The following is an 18,591-nucleotide window of genomic DNA, read 5'->3' on the forward strand; positions in this document are numbered from 1 at the left end:
ATATTTGTTTGTTCAAATGAGTTTCTTCTCAGTTTACATTAAAACTAATGCCGTTCAGTGGTGCCTGAAACCTATCATTAAACCTGCCAAACAAAACAAAACAAAAACTCTAGACACGCCACTGAAAAGAAGGGAAAGGGGGCGGGGGGGGGGGGGGGGGGGGCACGAGGACAGTCTTTAAATAAAGGGCCTCTGTAGGGATTGACGAGCCTACGAGAGCCTCGGCCCGGCATTGTGTGTGTGTCACAGGGTACTGATACAGAAAGGCAAAAGGAAATGGGAAGGCAAGCTCGCTGGCACAGTGGGGCCAGCAGCGATCGTGATTTAGGACAGGCAAGCTCTTGACTCTGACACTGAGTCAATCAAGGGCATAATAATAAGGACAGACTATGTAGTCAGGCTTTTTTTGCTGGCTTTTGGCAGTGCTTTGCAAAAATGCTCGTAGCTTGCATGTTTTTGTTCGACGGGCTGCTGAAACCAATATGCACACTGCCAAAGCCCGGCGGACGAGCCAGTTACTTGTATTTATCAATGATGCAAAACATTCGCTGATTTTTCTTTTGGAGCAAAGAGGCAGCTTTTTGCTTTTCTGATATGGTGTCCAGATAAACAGTTTGGAGTCGTATCAGGAGCCCCTTACACTGAGTTTGAATGCACCTCTGCACGTTCTCTTATTATTGTATCCCTTCCCAATGAATTTGTCTCTTTCTCTAGTGTTGTTACACCAAAAAAAGAAGAGTGCATGCAAAGACGGGAGGTTAGGTGTCTTAAAACCAAGTTAGTGGGCAGGAGAAAAAGAAGGACAGGTTGTGAGAGACCCAGTTGTTGGTTTTAGAGAGAAGATGGCACAATAATGTGTGACTGTGAGAGGATCTTGGCACATCCTTTAAGCACAGCAAAATGAATAATAATGTTCCATACCCATAAATTCAATTCTGAGAAGCTCTGCCAGCGCAGAAAGTTGTCGTGGTAAAAGGAAAGAGACACATAGGGTCAGGTGTAATGTCCACTTTGGAGCAGATATATTATTTCCATGTCCTGCATATGCTGAACCAGGATATAAGTTAATTATAGAGTGACTGACACGCGTACCGTCTAGTAACAGACAGACAACTCAGACAGCCTCAGCTCTGTGATCCCCAGAAATGACAGGAAAAACTAAACAAAAAAAGAAAAACCCAAACAAACGAAGCCAAAAAACAGGCAGAAATCAAACACGAAGGGAGAAAATGAACCAAAAGCAGAAGGAAAGAGAAACAGCAGGCAGGAAAAGGCATGCAGAGAAAGACTGACAAAGACAGCAAGACAAGAAGCCACATCACTTACTGCTATATTTACTAGACCTCATTTCTGGAGTAAACAACATTGGACAGAAACAAAATAAAAAAGGACAAAAAATAAGACAAAAAAGTAAAGAAAACAAACGATAAAAGCAGTGAGTTTCTCTCCAACATAAAAACACAGTACAGTCGATGAGGCCGACACAACAAATGGGGGTGGGTGCTGTAACTCATTCGCCTAATGGCAACTGTGTGCCTTTGTACTGATTACAGCATACCTTCTGTATAACGCTGCTCTTAGAGACTCTCATAGGATTTACAGAGAGATCATCTCAGCATTCCCAATATTTCTGGCCTCACATGCATTACTGGCCAGAACAGTCCACCCTAACTTTTAACTTCTGTAACCTTGAGCACTGTGTGTTAATACTGCTAGAAAATGACACAAATTGATTTAAAACAGCAGAGGGTGTTCCTTCACCGTCACAGTGCAAAAGAAAACACAGACAGACTTCAGCATGAACACAAGGCTTGATGGTGGGGTCAAAAATAAGCACACGTTACATACAATAAAACCTGTTCTTGCTTTAAATGTGACATTATTCAGTATGGAAACTTCAGCAATAGACAAACAGAAACAAAAGCACAACATGAACGTGAAGCAACACTGTATAACCCCTGGAAACAAGAAGTTTTATCTCGGTGTGATTGCTTGGGCAGCTACAAGAAAGAGCTCGTTTGTTTCTGTACAAAAGAAGCCAGGTGCTAACTTTAAAACTGTTCATTCTTTAAGCAGAGATCTCATCCCATTAATTATGTGCCTGTGCCAATATTGGCCGACTGTGTTTCGCTATCACTGCCCATGCAATCACAGGAGAATGACCAAACACATTTCTTTCATCCCTCTGATTTAAACAAGTGTTCAACATTTTGGGAAATCCACATATTTGACTTCCTGTGCAAGTGGGTTTGGCTATGTGGAAACTGGTCGTGTTTTTAATATGTTTTGATTGCTGATTGGAGCAAAAATGCAAACGATCGGAGAGAAGGGGACGACACAGTCCTGTCTCTCCAGGAAGACATTCGGAGCGTTGCGCTTGGTTGTCACAAATGAAAAATGAGAGCAGGGGAACGGGAGTTTCGCACGTTACATCCCACCCAGCAAAAACCTCTTTGAAAAGACACTGAAAAGACGACCCTGACAGACGTCTAAACAACGCTGATATTTGGTTCAAAAGGAAAAGGTGAAAAGTCGTATTCTTAGGTTGCTGAAAAGACATCTGTTTGCACATCAGTCTGAATTCGTAGTGAACTCCTCTGAAAACGCATAATTTAACCCAGAACCTTCTTGCTGTCAGTAAACACTGAATTTATTAGCCCACCTCTTATGAAAACAAGGAAAAACTGCCAAAAATGATAATGCTATTTATTAGGAAAATAACAAACTAAATTTGTGTTTGGGGCTGCACACTGTGTGTTCAGAAGTGTAGGTAATTTACTCTAAGTAAAAATAACCAAATAACCAAAAATATTAATGCATTTTATATTTTTTCTGATTTTTTTAACAGTAAATTTGAAAATTCAGAGATATAAGCAGTATTTATATTTTAGTATTAAAAAATATAACTTCGATCAAAGTGCTTAGCCATCAGTGCTTAAGCAAAAACTTACCTTGGGTGGCGCTCTAATAAATTTGTACGGTACATGCACTGTATGAACATAACTTAATTTGATTTTTGCCTTGAAGGTAATGCAATACGCAGATAATCACTCAGTGGGCAGGCTGGTGAAAATATGTGGAATTCAAGTCTATGTGAATACGACCTTTCACCTTTTATTCTTCACCTAAATTTAGACTTACAGTCATCGAAAAACAGTCATTTGGTTCTTGATAGATTTTAAAATTAGGTAAATATAAGCTCAGATGAACAACAACACGTGGCATATTAGACTGTGTTATTATTTACTTAACAAAATCTAAGACAAAATGCAGAAGCAGGGAATTCCTTAATTCCTAATTAAGGAATTAGGAGTTCAGAGGTTAAGCACCAGAGGTGCAGCTAATCAAATGCACCAGAAAAACTGATAATCAGCAAGTGTGAGCACCACTATAAAAGCTACATTTTGGCAGTTTGCGGGTCTGGTATTGAGGAAAATCTCGATCAGCTTAAAGATGCAGTTGTTGCTGCCTATCAGTCTGGGAAGGGCTATAAGCTCATTTCCAAACAATTTGAAGTCCATCATTCTAGAGTCAGAAAGATTATTCACAACTGAAAAACATCCAAGACAGCTGCCAATCTTCCCAGGAGTGGACATTAAAGCTAATTCACCCCAGGGTCAGACCATGTAATGGTCAGAGAAACTGCAAAAAACACAAGAACTACATCTCAGACTCTAAAGGCCTTAGTTAGCATGTTAACTTGTTACAGTACAATTAGAAAACTGAACAAGTCTCATGTTTTGCCAGGAGACAGCCTCCTTTCTGTAAAGAGAGCGAGGCAGTACGGCTTAGATTTCCAGACGTCCAGAACAATGTCTTTTGGACAAACGAGACCAAGGTGGAGATGTTTGGCAACAATGCACCATGTCTGTAGAAAACCAAACTCAGCACAGCAGCACAAACACCTCATAGCAACTGTAAGGCACGGTGGAGGAGGGATGAGGATTTAGGTTTGTTTTGCAGTCTCAGGACGTGGGGACCTTGCACTCATTGAGTCATCTGTGAACTCTTCTCTATACCAAAGTATCCTAGAGTCAAATGTGAGGCCATCTGCCTGACAGCTAAAGCAGAAACTGGGTCATGTAACAGTGAATCCAAGCACAGCAGCAAAACTACAACCAAACTGCTGAAAAAGGGAAAAATAATTACTTAGTTTTTCACTTCCTTTTCACTGAGTGCTTCTGCATTTTGCTTTTTGATAAATGAATAGTGTAATATGACATATGTAGTTGTTATTGTATGTTAATAATTTTAGAACCAGCTAAGACCCATGTAGTTTTTATTAAGTCCTGATACATGAAACCTCAGAAAGGAAGTACTTTGTTTTCCACATGACCGTAAAAGGGAAGTCTTTTAAAGGGTAAAACTGAGGGGATATAAGCCATAGTGGCAACTTACAAAGAGGACTGATACAAGAATCTTTAGCCTAACTTGGTATAACGACTGGAACATTTTAGAAAAAGCTTACTTGGCTCTGTTCAACACTAAATAATTTAAAAGGTAAAAACATTAACCTCTTAGCTCTACTGTTTGTCTGTAAATAACAATATTCCAGTAACTCACTGCTACTAGCATCAAAACCCCACAACTTTCAGTTTTTTACTTTATTTTTTACAATTACACAGTAAATATATAACAATTTAATTTACTATAACACTTTACTGTTTGGTGGTAGTAACATTTTGGTACCCGTGGACAGGACCAGGCAAGCTGTTTCCCTTTGCTTACAGTCTTTGTGCTAAGCTACGCTAACTTGTTAGCTATCTTGGCTATAGGTTTATATTTAATGTATCTGTATCACATCAGTGGTAATAGTCTTATAGCTCTGTTCAGAAAAACAAATAAGAAAATTTCCCAAATGTTAAAATATTCAATTTATTCAAAAATTATGTGACAATTTCTGAATGTGTTTGAAGTGAACCCTACATGAAAAGTTCAAGCAGCGTTTAGCAATATGCCATAAAAATATTTTATCGGATGATCCATGGGTGCTTGTAGTGGTAGTATATACACAGTATATCATAAGCTCTTAACCGTCAGAAGAAATAACCTCTAAGATGTCATTTGAAGAAAGTCAGATCAATACACACTGAGACAGGCCCTCGGTTGAATGACGATGAATGGTGCTTTCAAACATCATTACCTGAAGACTTAAAATGTTGAAACATTCAAACTCTAAATCTTATTTCCATTCACTTGCCAAATTGTTGGGATTTTGGGCACATTGTCACTGTTAACAAAAACTGGCAGCTGTTCAAAACAATGTTGCAAGGACTCAACTTTCCAAAATGTAAAATCGATCCAAGATTTTTCTGCTAATAGATTCTATCCACATAGTTTTGCCTTGATTGCTCAATTCTGGCTTCTCTTTTTGCTGCTCCAAAACAAGCGGCACCAATGGATCATCTACAAAGAAAAGTGACAAAGCGATTCAACGAAAGCAAATAACTTCAACCTCCTGTGTTGCTCATTATGTTAATTCTCTGTCTCCTCTGTTTCTTTTAGTGCAAGCCTCCGGATCAAGTTGCAGCACGAGAACTTTTGGGTGTAATTTACATGACTGATGTGCAGAATTTTAAGCTGTAAGACGAGGCATAATGCTTATTAAGTTGTTTATTTTGGAACTGTTTTGTAGATCCAGCATACTTTAAATAGGGTTTCAAGCAGGTGAGCTGGCAGGAAAAATAGATGCAAATATCCCTACAGTGGTTGCTTCTGGTTACTAGAGGGGCACCACAGAGGAACCAGGGGAGACAGGGAGAGAAAAGGGTGGACACAGAATCATGCAAACATCACACACACGTTCACATACATACGATAACTCACATTAAACAGACGAGCAGGTATGCAAACACACACGCACACGCATACACTCCCTCCATTCAACCCCTCCAATGTAGCATGCAGCATCTCAGTGGGAAAGAGACAGACAAGAGCAAATGGACATACTGTAGAAATTGGCCATGACGGAGTTTTGACAGCGGTCCCCCGTATAGTCATTGGGACACCTGATGGAGGGAAAACGAGACACAGAGGGAGGGGAAGGAAGGTTAAAGTTACAGCGGGAAGAGAGAGGATAAAACAGGAGGAAAGAGAGGAGGAGGAAGACACAAGGACAGATAGATAAGAGGGGGAGAGAGGAAGGGAAGGAGGGAGACGTAGGAGAGGAGAGAGATGAGGGATTAGAAACATCACAATCCACCAAGTACAGAAAGAGAGAAAGAGAGAGACAGAGAGAGAGAGAGATGACCTGCATACTGTGACATCACCGCCATCAATATGACATCACTGCTACAGTTCAGACATCATCACAGTCGTGGGGGTTGTGTGATGGTGGTGCAGGAGATAGGAGGGGTCAAACGCACAGCCGTTAGCCTCCAACCCCTCTCACACACAAACACAGGTGTAGACAACACCCACAAAATGCATACATGAACAACTGCTTTATGGACTCCCACTCGTTGTACTGGAGAAATGTATTAAAACAATTTATTAACCATTATATAATATGCAAACATATTAACAAAACACAGCAGTCATGAACCTGATTGTGTCCAAACCTGTAAGTTTACAGTGGTCTCCACTCAAGACCGATGCAGGATCTATATGTTAGCCAGCAGATATAATTCTGGGCTGTTTTTACACATATAAACAAGAAAGTGAGTTGTTTGAAAAAATGCAGGAGGATGATATGATGTAATCGGATGCTAATCTGTGAAATCCCTGTTAGTGGAACACGTTTTATCATTTATCATGCTGAGCTCTTTTCAATAAATGCTCTACCCAGAGGAGGAGCTAGCATGTAAACGTCTGTGATTTTGTGCCTCACTTTACTCTTTGCCTTTCTGATCATGGTCATTTTGATGTTTGGTCCGCCATGTTTTTCTCGTCAATTACATTTTAGTTTTTTTGGTAAAGAGGATGCAAACACAGTGACTGTACCCTGAGCATACATAGGTAGCAGATGCAGAGCTAAAGACTCCAAAGTTAGCTACAGTTTACCTTTTTTGTTAAAAGAGAGTTCTTCCTTCCCTCTTTTGCCAAGTGCTTGCACATACTGGATCGTCTGGCTGCTGGGCTTTTCTCTCTTGCTAATATTGTCGCATCTTTACCTTGCAATACAAAGTGCTTTGAGGCAACTGTTACTTTATTTTTAATTATTTTTGGTGAATTCAGCTGATTTCAGTGCTGGCTGGATGATCTTTCGAGCAAGGGAAAGATTGTTTTCAGTGATTAATTCAGTGTTTTCCTAAAAAATTAGTCCTGTCAGGCGCTAACGCGTTAACAAGCTAAAGGCGCTAACGTATTAGCACCGTACCGCCCCTCGCATGGGGCAATCTGCGCTAAATTGCTAATGGAGATTTGCCGCGTTAATGCGGTTATGGCGCTAATGTAATTTTAATGAGATTAACGCTGACAGCACTAGTAAAAATTTGTGGGAAGAGAAATTATAACTGCACTCAGGTAGCTTAGCTGAGCTAACCAGCTAACACAATAAAATGTGACATAATGATGGCCGTTAATCACTAAGATACTTTTTTACAGAATAACTAATACACACACACACACACACACACACACACACACACACACACACACACACACACACACACACATATAACACACACATCTCCTGCCTCAAATGTATTAATGAGTGTAATATAAGTAATGCATAGCCAACACAAAGGTTAGACTCCAAACCAAAATAAAGAGCTGAAAGATACGAAAAATGCTCTAAAAGGCAAAGGTTAGCTGCAGGACAGTAATTCTCTTTGGGTGCGTCTCTACAGCGGCTGGAAAGGCAGGCCTCCCTGTTTGAGTCATGCTGGTCGTTAGTCATGCATTTTCCATTAAATGCAGTGTCCCTGCTCTGTGTAATGCGATGTTTAAATGTACTCCATAAATAAATCATAAAGAAACGAGGACCTGTAATCATGGCACACGCTTAAAACCAAAGCATTTTCCACAAGTCTAAAAAATGAAAGAGCGCGCAGACAGAGAGAGACAGCCTTCCACAGTGTGTGAGCATGAAAATGGGTGGAATAGGTTTTGGTATTTCTTGGGCATAAATAACAGCAACAGTTTACATGCAGCTGCAGAATGTGGTGTTTAGTTTCTGGATGGGTGGCGAGCTGTCAGCAATACCACGAGCTAAACGTGATTCATATTCTGGCATCAGCCATCAAACTCACAACACTGAAACTGCAGCTCCTCGCTGCATCACAGCAACTAGAAAATTGACGCATGCCAGTTATTGGTAATTTGGAGGCTAAATATTGATTTTGACATTCTTATATTAATCTTCATTCACTCACTAAAACACTACAGGACCCCAATTTTAAATAATGCCTTTCTGAAAATTTAAAAAAAATCTCTGTAAGAGTGCTTCAAATCCAGAAATGTCTTAAATTGTGTGTTATAATGGTGTCGAGGCTTTTACCCAGCTGGAAATAATTGATGTAATCTCTTTATTGCTGTAATTGATAGTAGATCAGCTTTTACTGCAGTCAAATGAAAAATAGACATGTTATAGAATATCTTATTCAGCTGCAGTGCACATATGCTGTAGATGGATCATAACAATTGACCACAGTTTTATGATATCATGGGTGTGGCCCCATTACAGTTATTATAGGATGAAAGAAGCTCTCTGGCGATTTCACCCAGGCCCCAGTAATGACCACACTGTATTTATTACAGTGGTCAACCAATTTATCCAGTTTGAAACGCAAGAAGCCTCGTCTTCCCCTCATGCACACACTGTCCGTATAACTGACTGGGTATCCTTTTCTCCTCTTTCTCACCACTAAAGAGACAACTTGCATTTTGAATCAATTACAGCAAAAACCCTCAGTAGAGCCCACTCAGCAATTTCCCAGAGAGATATAAATAGAGCAGAGAGAGAGAGAGAGAGTGGTGGGAGACACTGGGTGCAGATGCAGCCCTATGCCGGCAAAGCTTTTACTGTATATCATCTCTTTTCTATTTCTTTGCACCCGTTTTACCCTTTGCATTCCTATTTTTTCCACTCTGTACTGTTCTTTCAGCCCCCAGATCAAGTGGAAAGGAAAGGGGGAAAAAAGCTAACACACCTTTTGTTCCAACCATCTGAATGAATGTGGTTATATTCATTATTCAAAGGGCTCATCAAATTTAACAGAAGAACCACGGACAGTTATGGGCAAAACGTTCACAAGCCTGACCTCATGGCATTTGTAGATTAGATTAGTTTAGATTAAATTATCTTTACTGATTCATGAGGGGAATATCGGCATTTTCCACCTATAGCTGTGAATACACGACATACTGTTCTATGCCAGCATTCAGACTGTAGTTTAGCAAGTTCACATTAATCAAAGCAGGGATCTGCAGCTTTACACAGAAAACCAGAGGCACACCGAGGTTTAACTTGCCCACAGCTTGGTGGGGGAATGTTTGCCTATGCTCATCTTTAATTTACCCTCCATACTTTAAGCCAGGGTGCCTTTCTGTATGTGCTGTCCTCCACTTTAACCTACAGACTCCATTTTGCAATACAGCATTACTTTCTCCTTCAGGGAAGAGGAGATTACAGGTTCCTGTGGTCGGCACAAAAAGAATTTTAGAGATGTTAACAGTTCTTGCTGCCTGGCTATGTTTTGCAGTGGGTAGATTTGAAGCTGTCGTGCAGATTCAAGAGTGTTGTTATGCGTGTGTCTGTGAAGCCGGGTGGTGGTCTACATATCTCTGAGGTGAACAAGCAGCACAGACACCTGCAGACAGCAGTCTTATTTACATCCTGTTATCCAATGGCCTTAACAGACAGGCCAACAAAGGATGACAAAGCTGAGAAGCTACAGTAATTCTCTGGAAAACGCTGGCTAGTCTACTGCTACTTTACTGCTAGCTTGCTGTGTCTTCTTTAAATATGCAGTGTGTTGTATGCAGTGCAATCATGCACACGCGGTTGTGCAATCCTGCACATTTTGCATCGCTAAACTGCTATACGCAGCTCCTAATGTCTATATGAACCCTCTCAAACAAAGTTTTCTGCTTGTCAGCACCATGAAAAAAACGTTCTGATTTATCCTTCAGCGATGACCCAAAGGTATATCAGATGAGAGGCAGAGAGCGAGTGGAGGGGGAATATTGGGAGAAAAAGAGAGTGAGAGAAAGAGAGAGATGGAAATGTAAAAACAAAGAGACAAAAAAAATGGAGACCTGAAACAGACACCTCTGGAGCTAAGGATGGATTTCTAGCCGAGACATCCTATTGTACAGAAAGCATAAAAACAAAGCTTCTGACCATGCATGACTATACACGCCATCTGTTAGCCACACCGTCAGAGGAAATGTTTGTTACACATCTACAAAATGACCCAACATGTATGCCAGTTTAGAACGGAAAGACTAAAACCTCTAGTTCAGAAAACCGGTTATTATGAAGTCAACTTAGGCGACTTCGATATCTGCTTTTAGGAGTTTATCGAGAAATTGTATTATCTGAACTGGTGGCATGACCAGCTACTACTCCATTTAACAGCTCTCCAGTATATATAATGACTACTTTTAACAGTGTATCCATTGGGTTAAATTGTGCTTGTTTAGCCATACTACTAGCTAAAATCAAAATTGTTGATTTATACTTTTTATCAAGCTACTTCAACCTTTGATACAAATGTTTCAATTCCAACTGCTAGAAATACTTTCAGCTAAATATTTCCCACTTTTTAGCTAGCTATTTCAACTGTGTCCATTCTGTTTTGACAAGTATTGTGCTTGTTTATCTATACTGTTATATAATATAATATAATAATATAACAATACTTAAAGTTTCATTTTCATCTGCTTTCCATATTTTTAGATAATTATTCTAACTTTTTATTCTTAATTTAAGATAGCTATTTCAATTGTTTATCTACTGTATTGCATGAAGCTTCTTGCCTGTTTGCATCCATCTTTTAAATTACTTGTGGCCACAGTTTGCTACTGCCTCTGGAAGCAGCCTTAACTCAGTTGACTTCAAATTACTGGAGTCTCTATGGCAATGCCTACGTCCCATTAACAAAGGTTGTAGCTGGGCAAGCTGAGAAACCAGGAAGTTTTTTTTGCGCATGCGCAATGTTGATAACCTCTGAAACTGAGGCAGCTGCTGGCTTTGCTTTCACTGCTCTGAGATCAGTGCTCATCTGCACATGGTATGGAAACATAGCTAGCACTAGAAAGTAAACAAGCCCTCTATGATTTATCATTGTAACAGACAAGTTTCCTTTTAATAACCAACTTGACCATGATGTGTTATGAGGAGCAAGCTTTTAATAACTTCTTTAGCATGTTAGCAAGGAAATGATTAATGAAAGGTAGGATATCTGGTTTATTGTCAGGGTAATTGGCTCTGCTTGCTTGTCTAGCACGCCACTGGTGCATGTTGATCGGTACTGAATCACTGAATCATGCTTATTATTAATCTCTGGCTCTCTTCCACAACATGTCTTTATCCCGTCTTCCTTCTCTCACCCCAACTGGTCGCAGCAGATGGCCCCTACCTGAGCCTGGTTCTGCCGGAGGTTTCTTCCTGTTAAAAGGGAGTTTTTCCTTCCCACTGTCACCAAAGAGCTTGCTCATTGAGAATCATGTGAGATTGTTGGGTTTTTCTCTGTGTGCGTTACTGTAGGGTCTACCTTACAATATAAAGCGCCTTGAGGTGACTATTGTTGTGATTTGGCGCTGTATAAATAAAAGGGAATTGGATTAAACTGAAGTACTGCCAGCTAAAATTGTTTAAAACTGTTTACCTTCCCGGCTAGCTCTTGTAGTTGTCAGCTACATCCTATTAGCTATTTATTTATTTTTTACTCATAGCCTTCATATATTTCATCAACTACTTTAAATAATTTTATTTGTTTAGACATTTTTAATGGCTAATGATGTAACTAGATGAGTTTTGTTATTACTTAAGTTTATTGCTTTTTAATTTTTTGTTGCGTCATTATTGCCTACCGTTTATCCTTTAACTTCTAAGTCTTCAGCTCAAACGTGTTTATCTCCACTTTTTTCTTTAGTGAAAAAAGTGATTAAAGAACTGAACTTCGTGATTAGTTAATCTAATTTTTCCATGTACCCCCTGGCTACTAAAATATACCCCATGAGGTACTTAGCGCTTTGATTGGGAATGACTACAGGGAGTGCAGAATTATTAGGCAAATGAGTATTTTGTCCACATCATCCTCTTCATGCATGTTGTCTTACTCCAAGCTGTATAGGCTCGAAAGCCTACTACCAATTAAGCATATTAGATGATGTGCATCTCTGTAATGAGAAGGGGTGTGGTCTAATGACATCAACACCCTATATCAGGTGTGCATAATTATTAGGCAACGTCCTTTCCTTTGGCAAAATGGGTCAAAAGAAGGACTTGACAGGCTCAGAAAAGTCAAAAATAGTGAGATATCTTGCAGAGGGATGCAGCAGTCTCAAAATTGCAAAGCTTCTGAAGCGTGATCATCGAACAATCAAGTGTTTCATTCAAAATAGTCAACAGGGTCGCAAGAAGCGTGTGGAAAAACCAAGGCGCAAAATAACTGCCCATGAACTGAGAAAAGTCAAGCGTGCAGCTGCCAAGATGCCACTTGCCACCAGTTTGGCCATATTTCAGAGCTGCAACATCACTGGAGTGCCCAAAAGCACAAGGTGTGCAATACTCAGAGACATGGCCAAGGTAAGAAAGGCTGAAAGACGACCACCACTGAACAAGACACACAAGCTGAAACGTCAAGACTGGGCCAAGAAATATCTCAAGACTGATTTTTCTAAGGTTTTATGGACCGATGAAATGAGAGTGAGTCTTGATGGGCCAGATGGATGGGCCCGTGGCTGGATTGGTAAAGGGCAGAGAGCTCCAGTCCGACTCAGACGCCAGTAAGGTGGAGGTGGAGTACTGGTTTGGGCTGGTATCATCAAAGATGAGCTTGTGGGGCCTTTTCGGGTTGAGGATGGAGTCAAGCTCAACTCCCAGTCCTACTGCCAGTTTCTGGAAGACACCTTCTTCAAGCAGTGGTACAGGAAGAAGTCTGCATCCTTCAAGAAAAACATGATTTTCATGCAGGACAATGCTCCATCACACGCGTCCAAGTACTCCACAGCATGGCTGGCAAGAAAGGGTATAAAAGAAGAAAAACTAATGACATGGCCTCCTTGTTCACCTGATCTGAACCCCATTGAGAACCTGTGGTCCATCATCAAATGTGAGATTTACAAGGAGGGAAAACAGTACACCTCTCTGAACAGTGTCTGGGAGGCTGTGGTTGCTGCTGCACGCAATGTTGATGGTGAACAGATCAAAACACTGACAGAATCCATGGATGGCAGGCTTTTGAGTGTCCTTGCAAAGAAAGGTGGCTATATTGGTCGCTGATTTGTTTTTGTTTTGTTTTTGAATGTCAGAAATGTATATTTGTGAATGTGGAGATGTTATATTGGTGTCACTGGTAAAAATAAATAATTGAAATGGGTATATATTTGTTTTTTGTTAAGTTGCCTAATAATTCTGCACAGTAATAGTCACCTGCACACACAGATATCCCCCTAAAATAGCTAAAACTAAAAACAAACTAAAAACTACTTCCAAAAACATTCAGCTTTGATATTAATGAGTTTTTTGGGTTCATTGAGAACATGGTTGTTGTTCAATAATAAAATTATTCCTCAAAAATACAACTTGCCTAATAATTCTGCACTCCCTGTAGTTTAGATTTGTACAAAGCTTTGGCTGTAAATACAAAGTCTAAAAAACTTACAAACCTTTCTATAAATGAAAAATATATATAAATAAATCCTGCAAGATAATTGCTAGTAGTGCAAGGCCAAGTAACACCTCCGTTATTCTAGTGCAAGGCTCTAAAAGAAAGTGCTACAAGCTGCAAACAGGTATTTACCGTTATACTGTTACTTCCCATCTGCAATCAGTTATGATGATGTCTGCTACAACAGTTTTGCTCTGGAATAAGTTGATATAACACAGCAGTGATTCATCTAAAAATTCAGTTCATGAAAATTTTTGCACTTGCTGTTCTAAACACCTACCAGTCTGGTAGCAGTTTCCTAGGAAAAATCCTCCCACTCACAGGAAGTGATGCATTTATGTTTACAGTTCATTTCAAATAAACACAAGGAAGAAGTGGATCGTTAGCAGTGAAGTTTTTAATCACTGTGGGGCTGTGTCAGTGCAGAAAAGTTATCACTACATTTCACGTCCTCCTTGCCATGATTGTGACCAGTAGTTTGTCACACAGCTTGTCCTGTCTCCTACCTACTGGGACAACAGGAAACATGGTGACACAAACAGTGCATAGGAGTAAAATGTGAAGTAAAGGGGGGGAGATAACTGGAATATTAATGTTTGTCAAGCCTGAGTGATTTATATATTACTCACATTATCCCTGTATTGAAGCCAGTACCTGCTAAACATGGTTTCTCTGTGCCTGTCTGTGTGACGTGCTCATATATTTGTTAGGGATCCCACCAGACAATTGTTAAATGTTGGACCCTCCAAAGAAAAGAAAGTCAAATAAACATTAAGAAAATTGACTTTACTGGGATGATGTGCAGTTGGTAGCTTTAGTCATATAAATGCTTATGTGAAACAGCAGCAATTTCCTAATGTTGTAAACCCGCTCAACATTTGGCAATAAAACCCTTTCTGATTCTGATTCTGATTCTCACTGTCAAGTCTTAGAGAATTTTGCCGTACACAAAAGCATGAGAGGACAACATAAAGTGCTAGCTACGTAGGCACGGAGAAACCTGCAGGGAATGCTCTGTGTCAAATGTAGGATAACTTCACTGGGGTGCTAAGCAGACAGAGACAACAACAAAGTAGACAAATAATACACTAAACATGGAAGCATTATATTTCTAGTTTGTTTGTTCCTAAATACAGATAATGTTCTTCTGTGTCTGACGAAAGCTATCAAAGGCACTATAATATATCTTTTTAACAGTTAACCTCCAAACCAAGGGTCAGGCAGGATACAGATTAAAGTTGTGGTTTACAGATTTATCCAGTTCATCTTTCAATAAAAAAAAATATCAGCACACTTAATTGGATGCCAATTTTACCCTCTGCCGTATTTTTTGGACCAAAAGGTGCATTAAGCGACACAGAACGGTCAGATAAGTCAAACTTTACTCAACTCATTCTTCTTTCTTCCTCCACTTCTGTACCATTGATTCATTAATGTTGAATTCTCTGGCAGCTGCTCTATTCCCATGTTGTTGCAGTATATGAATGACTAACCTCGTATTGTGGATGGATTATCTCAGTTGTTCTCCTGACTGAAGTTTGGTCCGTTTACATCCTGCCATGCGATTGCATTTGTCCCTAACCATCAGGAACCCTCATGTTAACTTTTATCGAGTGGGGAAAAAGTTAGCGTTCATCCTCCAGCTTCACTGTGTTTATGTTATGCTAACATAGCTAGATGGACGTTGATTTTCCATGGAGAACAGAGGTCGTGTCAGACCATCTTCTTGGAAAGTGAGAACTAACAATCAGATTATTGCAAAGAAAAAATGTATTTGCATTTGTCTGTGCAAAATAATTTTCTTTGATTAAATGACAACTAACATGGTTCTGTCATCTCTGTGTACACAGAATCGTGTTACTAAAGATTGTTTAAAAATAACAAACACTTGAGCTGTTTACGACCAACCGCAAAATACAGTAGAGATTTACACTACAGTTTGTAAAAAGATTTTATCTTAAATTATTTTCTAACCTCAGCTAAAAATGTCAGCATGATGGCATCTGCTATGTTATTCTAATTGATAAAGAGATAATAAAAACAGTTCATAAACAAGCTTTCTGGTTCCAGAGAATCAAACAAGGATGTCCAGGTGACGTTTAAGAAATTCCCCAAATGGACATCACTGTAATATCTGCAACGCTGGTTCAACTTTTATTTTGAGCTAGACTTTGAAAAAAGGCCTCCCGCTGATTTCAAAATCCCAGGTGACTTCCTTCATAAGTTATTCACAAACTTGGGTGTCCATGAGTCCTGAAATCCGTCATGCCTCTTCTGTCCTCGTTGCTTTGGAGTGCCCTCAGCTTGCAAATTGTTTCATGGTAACATGCCAACAGAGTGACCGACAATAGAGACAGCTGCTAATATACAATGTCAGCAAGATGTCCTCTTCAACTTTTCAAGCCAGTTTAATTCTTCTGAGCAAGGCTGGGCTTAGAAACATCATTAAATCCCAAAGGGCTTCAAGTGGACTGCTATGTAGGCTACGTTGTATGTTGTTACCTAGCATAAATGTGTTTCACAATGCCATTGCACATAACACTGACTGTTTTAAAAAAACTGCAAATACAGTATATGTATAGTATTGACCGTACACTCTATCTATAAACCTTCCATGCGCACAGTCCTCACTCAGCATATTGACTTTTTTTTTTCAAGAAAACCCACTTTTCCCTTGTGACAGAGATGCTAATTGTTTCCACTGGGTTTACTGCCTTATTGCTAACAGCTGAAAATTACTCCACCAGTTTTTCAGTAATTTGCATCTCATCTAAAATAGTCTGGACTCATTATTTTCAGTGTTATATAAATAAATAAAAAATATCCAAAGGCATTTATACATTAGGCGAGGTTTTGTTCAACACCTCTGCTTTTCTTCCCATTTCACAGACAGACCTCGCTCTAAAATGAATTCATCTTGGAGACAAAAGCATTAAGTGAATGGGCACATTAATGTGCAGGTGAAGATCGGTTGCATGTTTTTGGAGCAAATTGGTGAAAAGTGAAGACAAGAAGCCTTCAGACACAGCCGAGCGGTCAGGTGGGCTGCAGGTGGGCTGCAGGTGTGCATGTCGAGCGATCATAACCAAGGAACAGAAGACACGGTGACCAGCAACAATGACATCACAGATAGACAGAGAGAAAGAGAGAGGGACAGAGACTGGGTGGAGAGACAGAGGGAGCTACACAGTGATGGCTGAGAGGACGGGGGACCGACTGAGAAATAAACTTACTTGCAGGACAGCTGGTTAATACCATGTATGAAGTAACAGTCTCCTCCGTTGACGCAGTAGGACTTCTCAGAGTCATTGCAGTGCCGCGCATGACTCACACCTGGAGACAGGGTTGTGGTGGTCACTAGGAGAAACACAGATTGACAGAAAAGACACAGTGCATTACGCTGCAATCCTGCATGCGACGCCACAGTGTACACAGGCATTAGTCACTTTGTTGTGAGCTCCAGCTCTCCATTGGTTTTACAAGTGCAAAGGTCCCCAGGATACTTGTATTTTCTTATTCCAACCTTAAAGCTGAAAAATTAAGATATATTTGCAAGTAATAAAAATAATTATTCTGTTTTTACAACCGCTGCCTCTGCTTTACTTGTCTGCGTTATCCCCAGCCAGCCATGTGAAGAGAACACATGACGACAGTGACCGTAAACAAGGTTTGTGCTCGTATGATCAGACTCCTGCATCAAAAAAATCGGACGTATTTGAGCGATATATCAACACAAACATCAGCACATAGACAGAAGGACAGATAGAAATAAGTTGTTCTCACAGATCTGCACGCTGATTATACTTGTGGCGTTTTCTTGTCCTACTGAGTTTTCAGCCACACAAGTGTAGTTGCCAGAATCTTCCACACGGACACGACTGATCTGCACCTTTGAGTTTTTTCTTGAGCAAAAGGGAAGGAGAGAGGCAGAGACAATGTCAGTTATTATTCTTTCAAAAAGAAAAGCCTTCATCTACTTGTTTTCAGCATACATAAATGTAAAGACAGCTAACTTTGTTTTCTGTTTGGACATGCATTTACTGACCATTTAAAGTACTTTTGACATCAAGTCACATTTATTACAGGCACTACCTCACATCTATGGCAATTTTAGAATGAACAATTAACTTGAATACATGTCTTTGGGAGAAAGCACGTACAAACTCCACACAGACAGACCCCAACAGGGGTCTGAACCAGGAACCTTCTTCTAGTGAGGCAACAGTGCTAACCGCTACACCACCAGGCCTTTGACAATGACTCGGTAGTGTACTATGGGACTCTAAAGTTTTTTTTAGCTGGAAACTAACACTTTAGTAGCCATTGAAAGGAAAAAAGTATTGCTTTTATTAATTTGAGAGCATGTATTAATCAAACTGTACCTTGTGTGCATGTTTTTATTATTTTGTGCAGAGAAAGACTACAGCACTACGGCACACTGGCCCTTCACCCCCAAACTAGCCAGGGGGAACTTGGCCTATGTTATATATGAATGAGGGGATCTCTAAGATACTGACTACTACGGTTTTTCATGTAGGTTAAGCACCCAGTGGTCAACTTGAAAAACAGGACCTCCACTTGCACAGAGAGGATGCTGTTCTGGCAGGTAAAGGGTAGGAAAACTTAGAGCTGGTAGGTTCCATACTGCCTGCAATCAGAAGACGTTTCAAACCTCCATCTTAACCAGGTTTTCTCAGTGCACTAAAAACATCCTATTGTCCCAAACGTCATGTGCTAAAAATTCCTGAGCCCCACATGCAGACGTGTCTCTTGTCATCAATGCAAATCACAAAAGGTGCAGTTGTGTTTG

At 40.0% G+C, this 18,591-nt stretch overlaps 1 protein-coding gene across 2 annotated transcripts in view; it reads right to left on the reverse strand.

The window, feature by feature from the left end:
* The window catches only part of nrg2b (neuregulin 2b), a 69,048-nt gene that overhangs the window by 10,033 nt on the left and 40,424 nt on the right, over window positions 1–18,591 (reverse strand). The window contains exons 3-6 of one of the 2 annotated variants that reach the window (XM_004563191.3): window positions 17,565–17,683; window positions 17,015–17,138; window positions 5,950–6,008; window positions 922–945 (exon numbers count right to left, since the gene is read on the reverse strand). In XM_004563191.3, coding sequence (XP_004563248.1) covers window positions 922–945; window positions 5,950–6,008; window positions 17,015–17,138; window positions 17,565–17,683 — 326 coding nt within the window. The remainder of the gene's footprint in view (window positions 1–921; window positions 946–5,949; window positions 6,009–17,014; window positions 17,139–17,564; window positions 17,684–18,591) is intronic. The other variant, XM_004563192.3, reaches the window with a different exon arrangement.

The sequence above is a fragment of the Maylandia zebra genome, linkage group LG2 (genome assembly GCF_041146795.1).
Source record: "Maylandia zebra isolate NMK-2024a linkage group LG2, Mzebra_GT3a, whole genome shotgun sequence".
Taxonomy (NCBI): domain Eukaryota; kingdom Metazoa; phylum Chordata; class Actinopteri; order Cichliformes; family Cichlidae; genus Maylandia; species Maylandia zebra.